Raw genomic sequence first — 12,624 nt, forward strand, 5'->3', positions numbered from 1 at the left:
ACAAGGGCAGGTACCATGCTAATTCTGTTCAGAGCGGGAACCCAGTGTCTGGCACAGAGTAGGTTCTCAATAAATATTTATTCCATGAATGAATTAATTATAGAAACTGTTATTAGGAAAAACAAAGAAACCCATCAAGTTTCTGACAATCAGGTGAGCATTCAAACACCAAACAGATTGTGTTGCTTCCCAATTTTCACTTAAAAAGATTCCTTGACAAATTTTAATTGTAAAGAATCTCTACTTTATACAAAAGTTTTTTGTTTTTTTTTTTTCCCTTTCATTGAACCAGTGACTCACAGTTTGTGCTTAGTGGGCCTCAGCTCCCACTACAGAAATGGCAAACAAGTTTCAGCATTATGCTTCTCTACCAAACTGTTGTTACTGACTTTTAAAAAGTCTCTCTATATTTTTAACCAGGTATAAATGTGTACATTTATATATAACATGTACACAGAGGATCACTCTAAATCACATTACAGGCTTGATCACTTATTGTGTTCTAAGTGTGCTTAGAAATGACAGGTTCAATTGCCTCTAACAACACTCTAAAAATGAAGAAATAAAATTCATAACATCTCTTATAAAACTTTTAAAAATATTTCATCAATTTAGAAAATCCTATACTTTGGTTAACTCTAACAATTTGTTTCAATAAATATTTTTAAAATAGCCACTCTTTATTCTTACTGGCTAACATTCTTGGCTGGGACTCAGGCTTAGATCTGTCTTTTTCTGTGCACAGATGTAGACATCTGCTTGCTTCCACATATTCCAGGAAATAACTGTTCTTCAAAAATGGACAATCTTGTAGGAAAGCTATCATTTCCTTTTTAATTTTTTTTTTTTTTTTTTGGTGGGGGGGAGTACTGGGGATTGAACTCAAGGGCACTTAACCACTGAACATCCCTAGCCCTATTTTGTATTATATTTAGAGACAGGATCTCGCTGAGTTGCTTAGCACCTTGCTTTTGCTGCGGCTGGCTTTGAACTTGAAATCCTCCTGCCTCAGCCTCCCAAATGCTGTGATTAAAGGTGTATGCCACTGCGCCCAACTTCTTTTTAAAATTTTTTAGTTGCAGATGAACACAATACATCTATTTATTATTACCTGGGATTGAACCCAGGGCACTTAACCATTGAGCCCCAGCCCTAGTCCTTTCGTACTTTATATTTAGAGACAGAGTCTTACCTAGTTGTATAGGACCTTGCTAAATTGCTGAGGCTGGCTTTGAACTCATGATCCTCTTGCCTCAGCCTCCTGAGATGCTGGGATTATAGGCATGCACCACTGTGCCCAGCTTATTTATTTTTTATGTGTTGCCTCATGCATACTAGGCAAGCGCTCTGCCACTGAACCACAACCCTGTCCTTTTCCTGTCATTTTTATCAGTCAGTATTTCATAAAATGACTAACTCCTGCAGCTGGAAGGATCCTAAGAGATTACCTAGTCCCATCTACTAATTTTTGCAGTTAAGGAAACAGATTCTGGAGAATAATACTAAGAATTTCTCTGAGTTTTTATACAGATTTGACTGGCTCCTTACAAATTTAATCCCTGTACTTCATTGATTTTTGCTGTAGGCTTTATGCCCATAGAAATAGTCTGTATTATCGAGAATGTCAGTACAAGAAATTTACTCTGCCACTGACCTATTGTCTTGACTTTGAAAAGGATACTGGGAAGTCAGTGTCAATCCTATCTTCAATAACATTCAGAAAATAAAATTTAAAAAAATCCAAAAATCTGAAAGGTGATACATTCTAATTTGATAGAATCCCACATTACAAAATAATTGGTGAAGCCCAAAGTGAAACCACAACTCAGTTAAGCAGATCTGTGGCAAAATTGGCAGCTTATGGGATGCAATCAAAAATTATTTTGTTGATGGCAGCTGTACATTTAATTGGTGTCCTACCAGACTACGGCTGCCCTGAAAGACTCTGCAATGGGGTAGAGGAAAGGACCCATCTTTATTGAAGCACTCGTTGTTACTCCAGGAGATTGATACTCATTAACTCAGTCAATGGTGAATGCCTAATGTAAAAAGGGCAGTTTCAGGTCTTGGGGACAGAGTAAGATCACAACAACCTCTTCATTTGGTTATCCCTATTAGATTAAACCTCTAAATCCTTTACTTCTCACCTATTCCAAATGATACCTGGGTGGTAAACTGCAGAATGCTGTTCTCAAATTCCTTTAACTTAGAGGGTTCAAGGATGTAGAACATTTTCCCACATATTCTGCTAACATTTAAAATCTTAAGAGCTATGAAAGATCCAAGAGATCACTTTAGCCCAATTCTCGTTTTTTCACATCAAGAAACAAGAGGTCCAGGAAAGCAAAGTGACTTGCTTAACGACACAAAGGTAATTTCACAAAATTACTAAAATACTTCTACTTTTTTTTTTTTTTTAAATAATACCTCTGGCTTTAAGAAACACATTTGCATTAAAAAGCCTGTTACTCACACATCTTTATATTGCTTTCCCCCAATCTGCTTTGGCGAATTCTACCTAACCAATCTATTTGAAGGGGAAAGGGAGGGTACAGTTAGCAACTGACATCTTACACACTTGGTTCTTTACATGTGCTATCTCATTTTATCCTTACAAACGTCAAAGGGTTCTGCCTTACTAAATGAGGAAACTTAAGGCTCAGAAAATATAATTTTCCCAGAGTGGTTAAGAGCTATTCTACATCTCAAAGCTCACACTCGGGCCTCCACCTAACTGCTGACATCACTGATTAATAGGCAGTCTCTAAATTTAGGAAGGAGCAAGCCAGCTATCTATTTCAAAACCAGAATCATTCTTTCCTATTAATGGTCTTTTTTAAAAAAATGTAAATCAATAACTACTTACATCCCTATTATCCTTAGTCTTATCTGAATAAAAAATAAGAGTATGATTTATAAAGTTTTTTCACTAGGAAAAACTCAATAGAAAGTCTGGAAATTATAATTCTGGGTGGGGTGGGGCAAAAAAGAACAAAAGAAATGACTACCTGCCATTTCTCATTATCACAAAGTCTGAGAACTCACCAATCTCATTTTACTCTCTAGACCCTCTCTGGCAACAAAATAAGCAATAATTACCTCATTTGAATTTAATCCACCAGTTGCAGTCAGAGGCATTTTCCCATGTAGCAATGTGCCAGGCACCTCTTTTATTCCAAATGCTGAAGGATCCAGGTCCTCCTTGATCCACATTCCAGTGGCAGAAGCCTCCCCCAGAACAGAAGTACCGCCTTCTGCAATAGGCACTGAATCAGTGTGTACAGCACCTCTCAGGAAGGGTCCACTAGTGGGGGAAACTTCCTCTAGAGCAGGCACTGTAGCAGTTGGGGTGGCTAGCCCTTCTGGGGTGGACACTCTAACAGCTTGAGTATCAGGCTCCTCTGGGGTGGTGGGCCCTGCAGGAACCAAGGAGGCAGGCTCCTCTGGGGTGGGGGGCCCTGTAGGAGCTGGAGAAGAAGGCTCCTCTGGGGTGGTGGGCCCTGCAGGAGTCGGAGAAGAAGGGTCCTCTGGGGTAGTGGGCCCTGCAGGAGTCGGAGAAGAAGGCTCCTCTGGGGTGGTGGGCCCTGCAGGAGTCGGAGAAGGAGGCTCCTCTGGGGTGGTGGGCCCTGCAGGAGCTGGGGAGACAGGCTCCTCTGGGGTGTCATTCTCTTTGACTGGTACTACAGCAGTCCCCTCTGAGGACACTGCAGCAATTGGAACAGACTCCTCAGGAACAGGCACTCCAAGAGCAGGAGCAGCAGCCACCTCTAGGCCTGAGACTTCAGCAGTTGTTGCATCCTCCTCTAGGGTGACCATTAACACAACCGGGATGTTAGCCTCTGGAAAGGACACAACATCAGCAGCTATAGCAGTGCCCTCTGGGGTGGGCACTGTAGCATCAAGGGCATCTTCTTCTACAGCAGGCACTGCAGCAGTTGGGGCAGGTCTCTGTAGGCTGGGTATCCATTCCTCTAAAACTGGTTCAGTATTACCAGCTTTGGTAACTTGTTCCTCTGCAAAGATATTCAGGAATGGATCTGAATCTCTCAATTCCATTTCTCCCTGTGATGACGCCACATTTGGCTTAGGCTTTACATCATTCAGAGTTTCCACTCCATCACTACCATGTCTCAGTTCTCCAGCAAGCAGGTGCAGACTCAGAATCTCTAACTCTGGGGACTTTCTCTGGAGATCCTGGAAGACCTGCTCTGGGAAATCTGTATGAAAATGTGCTGGGGCTCCATCCCCCCCAAACTTGGCTTGATAATCCAGCTCTTTTGCCTCACTAGCCTCATTACAAACTTTCTGTATGGACAATTCACAAGGGACTGCATTTTCTAAGGATGCCAGACTGTTATTTTCTTGGTTAATAGCTCCTTTCTCACTTTCCAAATGAATTTCATTTGTTAATAAATTTGAATCATACAATAACACTTCTACTTTAGGTCCTGAGGTTACAACTGTTAGTTCATAGTTAGAAGCAAAACTGAGGGGTACACTCTCAATACACTCAATATTTTCCTCAGTTTGATTACAGTCTACCTGGAACAAATTACCATCTTCTTTGGCTAGCTCAGAAGTAACAAAGCCTGATAGTTTTTGTTCATAAGAAGCCCTGTGATCAGAGATAAGCAATCCTCCTGGGTTCAGCTCTCTCAGTGATTCCAGATCAACTGGAGACTTAAATTCCTCCCCAGTCTTGGGGCTAAAAGGCACTTTTTCATACTCCTTGCTAACTGTGGAATTGTCCCTCATGATTTCAGGGTAGGCAACAAGTTCTCTAGCATTAGGCATCTGAGAAGAATCCAGGGCATTAAAATATTCACAATCCAATCCGGTAGCATGATCCTTTACTTTTACATTTAAAAAGCCTAAATGTTGTTCTTTTTCTAAGGCAGCCCCTGGAAAATGACTAATTACAAGTGAATTTTCTGCATCCTGGGATGGGGCCAGCCCTTCAGAAGAGGCTTGATTCTGTGGCTCAACTACTCCTTCTTCACATAAACACTCCTTTTCAAGTTCAAGAAACATCTGCTCTGAATCTGTATCCGAGAGCTGCTCTGCATCTACAGGCCCAAAAGTACATTCTAATTCTGAAACAAGATGCTCTAGCCCTTGAGCAGTTCCATTTTTCCTCTCAATAGCATCCTCACCTGCAGGAACACAACTACAAACCAGGGGTGCATCCTTGGGCTTAGAAGCCAAATGTTCCCTAGCTGTCTGTGGGTTATCAGAGTAACAAATCTGATCAAGAGGTAGGGAGTCAAAAGTCCCCAAAGTGGCAGTTAAGCAACTAGCTCCATCCTCTACTACTGCTACAGTATTTGCTTGTTCTCTTTCTTCCAAAATATCTGCCAAGCTGTTCTCATCTTCCATTAGAAGAGCCTTTTCTCTCTCTGACAGTTTCTCTTCCTCCCACTCCTCCTCAGCCTCCATCATGATCCATCGTTCATCCTCCTCAAACTTTAGCTCAGACTCTGTTTTCTCTCTAAGACTGGGGGTTACGAGAATATGCAATTCTGGATCCAACAGCTCTTCACTGAGGCAAGGTGAGAGAGGTGGTATTTCCACAGTACAGGCTGTGTCCCCAAGGGGGTGCTGCTTCTCGCTAAAGCTTCCTGTAGCAGAACTTTTCGTGGCCCTGGGCCAGGTTGCACTTGAGAATCTGTGTTCCTGTGTTACATCTGTGTTACCACTTGCTGCTGCAGTTTCTGATTCTACAGGATGGAATTCCTGGGGAGAGCTCTCACTGTGGTGCTGGAATCTGAAGTCCTGGCAGTCTCCACTTAAGTTTTTCATATCTTGCACTCCTGGAATACCTGTAGATTTGGCCACATGTTCCAAAGTTAGTGACTCTGATTGAGGTTCCCTGTGGTCCAAATTACCAGAACTTCCTGTTAATGCAGAACTGGATTCTTTCTTCTCTTGCAAAGAAGGATTTGAAGCACCAGCTTCTGAAACTTCACTGAGAGAAGCTTCCATTCTTTCTGCAAATTCCTGGAAGTTGGGAGGCATGAAGGACTTCCAAGATCTTCTGTTAACATTGTCTTTGCGCTCTGCATTTGGCCGCCGTCTGGGTGGCACAGGTGCCGACTTCTGTACGTCACTGCTTAGCTTTAATGCATCAAAGATTATTCTTTCATCCAGCTTTTTGCTTTCTGGTGCTCTCGATTCAAAAACATTAGCTGCTGCTCCTAATGTACCATTGCTGGATATGGTACTTCCTTCCATCTTCTCCATGGTGCTTTTTGAAGTCTGATTAAGCTTTGATCCCTGGTCAATCTGTTCATTTATCCTCATTGTATCATATATAGACCGCTGTGGAACATAGCAATCCTCTATATAGCCGTCCTCATCCTCCCCTTTCCCCAGGCAAGTGGGGTTGCGCCTTAAACAGTCTGGCCTGCTGAGTGGCTTACCCATACTTTTTCAATCAAGATGAATCATCAATCTTTCAAAAGTTTTTTCACAAATTCCCCCAAAATGCATTTTACATGAGCTATAAATCCTTTTACATGCTCATACTCCAAACCACCAATTGCATCTGCCCTCAATAGAGACCTAGAGTCCCACTTTGAAACAATTCTGGATGAAGCTCTAAGACAAACAGCTTTTTCCTCATAAGCTAGCAGCCTCATAGTTGCAGACAGATAAATGTTATAATTTAATCAACAAAGTAATTCCTTGTATGGCTTCTGGTTTTACTTTTAAAAGAGCACTGCTCTTTTGAATTCAGTCAACAAAAATCATTTGATATTTACAAGTCTTATTCAATATATAGTTCCACTCACTTCTCACTGAAGAAGAGTTGGAAGCAGCAAATTTATACCGACTGTGTCCTTTAATAACAATGGCACTGCCTCTAGTCTTCAAGTATGGCCCAAGCTCCTAAGAATACTTTTCATTTTATCCTCCGTTTCAGCCCAGGAGAGTCCAGCTGGTCTGAATTAGCCATTCCGTTCTCCCTAGTTGGGGTGTTTGCATTTGAACTGGGCCGGTCGGAGGATATTCCTGCAACTTTAAACACAGGAAGTCCTTCATTCGGGGCCAGTTTGGGGCTTCCTGTCTCCAAAACATCATGGCATTGTTGTGGCTCCCAGGCCAGACCTGCGCTGTGGCCGCAAAACAAGGCGAGTGGAGCCGCGCGCCGGGCCTTTCTGAAGCTGCAGCCGCTAAGGGGCTGTCGGAGGGGCTAGCTCAGCACCGCCCGCTCCCCCGCGCAGTGCCGCGCGCCCCGAGGACCAGGGTCACCTCACCGCAGGCTGGCAGGTGGTTCCCGGCCGCGCCGGGCTCAGGTCCCGCGCTCAGGAAGTTAGTTTGTTCCTCCGGCAGCTGAGTCCCGTGTGCTGTGGGCGCCGCCTCCCCCGCCGCCGCCAGTCCTCAGCCCGCAGCCGCCGCGCCGTGGACTGCATGACAAGCAGCCGCCTCTATTCTCCGCCGCGCCGCCGGCCCTACTACCCTGCGGTCCTCCCCGCCCGCAGCTGTCACGGTCCCGGCATGCAAACTTCTGGCTGGGAACAAAAGGCTCCGCTCGGGCCGGGCGGGTGGGGGCGAGCCCTCCTCCCTCGTGCCGCGCGGCCCGCTCGCTCGCAGCTTGCTGGAAGTGCTTGGCTAGCTGGTGGTTCTCCTCCCCCTTCCCGCGTCGCCGTCGCCGCTGCGCTGCGCCGCGCCGCCCCGCCCGGGCAGCCCCCCTGAAAGCCCGGGAGCGCGCGGCGCGGAAAGCCACGGGGAGGAGGGCGGGGGCGGGGCAGGGCGCGGAGGGGGCGGGGCCGGGTAAAAGGAGCGACTAGGCGGAGGAGGGAGGCGGCGGACCGGATTGGAGGCCGAGGAGCCAAGGGCTTCGGAGGAGTTCGGGCGAGGGACTCTGGGCACCAACGGCTCGGCTCCCGAAGCCCACGCCCACAGCGCCCCGGGGCCAAATAAGCCCCGCCCACCTGAGAGGGCGAGCTAGGAAAATCGCACCAGCGCGAGGATCTGCTGCGCCGCGCAAATCCCCTGACAAAGGAAAGCCCCGCCCTCCTCCTGCTGACCCGGCCCCCTACCGCCCCCGCCTCGTTCCGGTCAGACTCCCAGCAAGCCCAAGGGCGAACGAGCCCAGGACCGGTGCACCCGCCTCTCCCTAGCCAGCGGGTTCTGGGAAGGGGGCTACTTGGGGCCCCATCTGCCGTCAGGGTCGCGCCGCCTTCATCGCCCTCGGCTCCAATTCTGCCGCCAAAGCTATCCTTAGTCTTTACAATGTCACCTTTAGCGCGCCCCTTGCCGATCCAAAACCACTCCAGCTTGAAACCCAGCACATAACTGGTATCCCGAGGAATTCGGTCACGCTCAGAGACCAAGTTATTGGATAAACTACAGGCACACTCTACATTCCCCCCACCCCTTCTCAGGTATATGGAGTCTTGATCCATTCCCTCACCAGGATTCTTGGCCCACAAACCTGATGACTGTGGAAAATGGGATGCAGGAAGTGGTGGCGATGCCGGCAGCGGTGCTCCATGCCCAAACACCTGGGCTCCTTATTGCTTAGCATCCAAGGAAACCTGAGCCTCCTTGGGGCCAGATGAAAAGCATGTGTCTGTATTTCAAGTATTACAAAGGGCAACTCAGGAGACTGTCCACTAGTCTAAGAAGTGCAAAGCCCTGCTCCTTTTGTGATGGTCATTCTCTGATTTTACAAAAGAAAAAGAAAGTAAGTTTATTAAAATGTCTGAATCCCTGTTGGACACTGTGGTCAATATAGCTGGTGAAATTTATGGAAAAGTTACTTCTATCCTTTAAACAAACAGAAAATGAAGCCAGTAGTTGCTGTATGGAGATCAGTCAGTGAACCCCTGAGCTGAACCTTAGGCTCACTTGGGTAACCAAAGCAATCCTTGGCAAAAATGAGATGGAGGCTGAAGTTGATGATCAGAACTTGGTAACTAAAAGACCTTTCTTTGGCAAATGTTTCACCCTTTCTTACTTCAAAAGAGGCTGCTGATCAATTCTACCCACTCAAATACAAAAGACTCTCCATCTGTAAACTGAAAGAGGGTGTGGGAGACAAGACTAGACTGTTTCTACAGCCTTCCTGTTTTAATATTCTTTAGCTTTAAAACTTTTAAAGGAGCTGCCCCAAATCTTGTGTCCTCTTGGTCCTAGACATTAGAAACCCTGTTCTATGAAGAAGAATATATATAATAGAAAGAACCAAGAATGCTTGACCTAGAGAAAGTTCCTTCTGGGAGGCGTGTCGACATGAAGTATCTGAAGGGCTGGTATGTGGGAGGAAGGAAATTTGTTCTGGATGTCTCTTTAAGCTGGCACACTAAGATCCAAGGGCAGATTTCAAGCCAACAGAGAGCCTTCTCACAGCTATTCAAAGAATAGGGTGTACCGGAAAGGGGTAACTTTCCTGACCTTGGAGGTGTTTGAACAAAACTTCAAGCAATCATTTGGCAGAGATCTGGCGAAACAGACATACAAATCCTTTATAGTTTATTCAGGATGAGTTTCCTAATTTTAACATACTGTGACCCTAAGTATTGATTAGTTTATAGATCTGATTCTTAACTGATCAGGGAATCTGGGTTTTAATTTTCTTTTAATTATTCACCATGACTGGAAAAACCCAGGGAAAGCAAGATCAATATCACTAGCAAATCTCTGGCCAAATACATTCACTTAAGTGTTCAGATATCATAACAGACTAGCATGCCAGGGCTCCTCTGGTTGGAAGAATCTAAGGAATTCTGGCTCTGGACTAAGGGCGGATGATTATTCTGTTATAAAGAATGATCTCGAGTGGAATCACAAACTTCATGGCCAGAAATTCCTTTCCTATTTCCTTACCAAGTCAGGTGCCAATCAATTCAGCCTTTTCTTAATTAATCCCTCCCCATACTTAGATCTACTTTATTCTGCCCCTCTCATCAATGTTCCATACAAATAAATAAATGGGGCATTCCAACAACTATTGAAGTTGAGATTCAAATTATCAGCTGTAGTCATACTCTAATTAAGGTGCTAAGAAAATATTAGAGAACTTGGCACAATGACACATGCCTGTAATCCCAGCTACTTGGGAGGCTGAGGCAGGAGAATTGCAAGTTTAAGGCCACCTTGGCAACTTAGTGAGATCTTGCTCAAAATAAAAATAAAAAGGGATGAGAATGTAGTAGCTTACCCCTAAGTTTAATTCACAGGATCAGAAGAAAAAAAGAGAAAAACTCCCCCAAAGTTTAAACTCAGGCGGTTGAAAAGAGAAAGATGGATATGTATTGTGAGTGTGTGTGTGTGTGTGTGTGTGTGTGTGCGCGCTTCCTCCTCCCAAACAAAGACAAAGAATGCTTTCTAAGTGGCTTGTTTTGTTGTTTTTTTTTTAATCATCAGTAAGTGTTCAGAAAGAAATCAAGAGAGGAAGCACAAGGTCTCTTTTCTTCAGGTCCATCTTGTTTTTTCATCTGTTTATAAGTTTCTCCTTAGTTTTGGAATGTGGAACTCTGCCAATAGGTATCTCAGTGACTGAAATAAATACCTTTACAGCTTTCAGCCTCTTGTTGCCCTGATAGTTACAACAAAAAAAGCATCTGTTCATTTCACATGCTGTGTGTAAACTTTTTAAAAGAGAAACACAGCTCCGGAGTATCTCTTTGGATGCTTTCCCCACTCTTGAAACCACAAGCATAAGCACTCAGCCAAATTTCAAATTAGTTTCTAGTTAGATGATAACTGAGCTCAAAGAATTCTCTACTCCTTTTGAAATTCCTAAGAACAGAATCTGGTGTCAGATTTTCCTTTAGTGAATCTAGAAGGAAAAACAATCCTGGCGCTTCTAGCTCCTTCCTATTTAAAGGCAGTTGGGTGGAGTCTCCTTACACCCTATACACCTCCCTTTCCAAGTTTTGGACTTGGCACTTTGCCTTGGTCTGCTCCAGATCTGAACTGCCTGGCCTCAGGACAATCTAGAGACCCAACATCCACACCTCCTTAGATTCTAAAATGCCTTTTCATCCACCTTGATGGGGGCTTTGTCTTGGAGGATTTACTGCTGAATAGAGAAAAAAAAATGGATCTTATTCAATTTTAAAACTATAAAATGTCTTTCATCTTAGATAGACTTTGCAAGCATTATTTAGTGGCAAGTAGAAACTCCACAGTATTAGTCTGTACCTGTTAAACATCAGTTATTACCATACCTCTGGTACTTTTATTATTATAAAGATGGCTAAAGAGTGGCTCCATAGAGCAAAACAGCATGATGTGGGGTTTATTTTAAAGGGATTTTGATGTTTTTTGTGCTCTCATGTATTCCCAAACCCATGAGAAAACTTTCCATACACTCTGCAGGAACTCTCATGACCCCTGTAAGCCCTTTCCTTCTTGTAGACTTTCCAAATGACTGTATGTCAGTTCCTCTTTTAGATTAGTGGTTGCCAAGACAGTGGAGATGAAAAAGACATGGGGCTTAAAGGAAGGCCTAAAGGAAGGGTGAGAGGCAGGAAGGAAGGCTTCATGGAGAGAACCACATCTACCCATTAAGATTTTGATATACAGAGATGGTAAAGTCAGTGTTTCTAAAGTACAGTTCTAGAGGCAGGTATGGCATAGTCCCTAAAGAAGCAAATTCTAATTCAGTGTGGCATAAGTTGTGGGCATATGAAAGGGAAAAATGAGAGGTCATAATGGTAAGTAGCTAAAAGGTCCTTTAACCAAGGCCTCTGAATGGCAAGCTGGGGAAATTATGTTTTATTCAAAACCAATACTACATTCAAGATTTAGCTAATTGAAACTGATCAGCAGGTCATGACCAGGGGTGATGTGTGGGAAGTTTCCTAAGATTATGGGACAGGGTGTTCATTCAAATGTCATTTATCTCATTTTTAAAAACACACATCTTTAACTTAACAAATGAAGCTTTTAGGGTCTTAAACATACTAGGATAAATAACAGCTAGTGCAAATGAGCTGTGAAAGAAACTGTAGAGGCAGGTCTGGACTTTACAGCTGAACCAGCTAGAAGGTAGAGGTTAGAGGGGAAATAAAAAATAAAGATAATACTAGGGCTTGGGCCATAGCTCAGTGATAGAGCTCTCATTTAGCACGTGCGAGACCCTGGGTTCGATCCTCAGCACCACATAAAAATAAATTCATAAAATGAAAGGTATTGTGTCCATCTACAACTAAAAATTTTTTTAAAAAAGATAATATTATAGTATTACTCTTGGGTAACTACAGGCATAGAAGTATTATGAAACAATAGCAAGGGGAAGAAATTATTTGAATTCAAGTGTAGAGCATCCAAAGACTTGTGTGGAGGTCTCCAGAAGGGATCCTTAGACAAGAGTCTCTAAGGTGGGCTAGAGACAAAGATGTGAAAGCCTTCCTTCATGTAACAGTGTAGGGCTGGCCATCTCAGAGGCTGAGTGCAGAGTGAGGAGAGATGGGCAGAATTTCAGGAAACACATATTTAATAGGAAGGAAGACAAACAAAAAGGAAAGCAGAGGAGCATCCAGAGAAGAGACAGGGAGAGAACCATGTCATGAAAGTAAAAGGACAGGATGATTTTAAGAAAGTGGAGATCAGTGATTTAGACCAGCCTCTAGACTTGGCAACTAGGAAGTCAATGAATACTTTTAAGAGAAC

At 44.0% G+C, this 12,624-nt stretch overlaps 1 protein-coding gene across 24 annotated transcripts in view; it reads right to left on the reverse strand.

Annotated features, from left to right (window-relative positions):
• Macf1 (microtubule actin crosslinking factor 1) overlaps positions 1–12,624 on the reverse strand; it is a 347,832-nt gene that overhangs the window by 69,997 nt on the left and 265,211 nt on the right. The window contains exon 1 of one of the 24 annotated variants that reach the window (XM_058570881.1): positions 3,100–7,519. The exons of the other annotated variants lie outside the window; for them this stretch is intronic. Within the exon in view, the coding sequence (XP_058426864.1) occupies positions 3,100–6,423 (3,324 nt within the window). The 5' untranslated portion in view covers positions 6,424–7,519. Of the gene's footprint in view, positions 1–3,099; positions 7,520–12,624 lie in introns of those variants that run through there. 24 annotated transcript variants of the gene reach the window in all.

The sequence above is a fragment of the Marmota monax genome, unplaced genomic scaffold, assembly GCF_021218885.2.
Source record: "Marmota monax isolate L192 unplaced genomic scaffold, Marmota_monax_Labrador192_F-V1.1 WCK01_AAM20220418_F8-fsc00008, whole genome shotgun sequence".
Lineage (NCBI taxonomy): Eukaryota > Metazoa > Chordata > Mammalia > Rodentia > Sciuridae > Marmota > Marmota monax.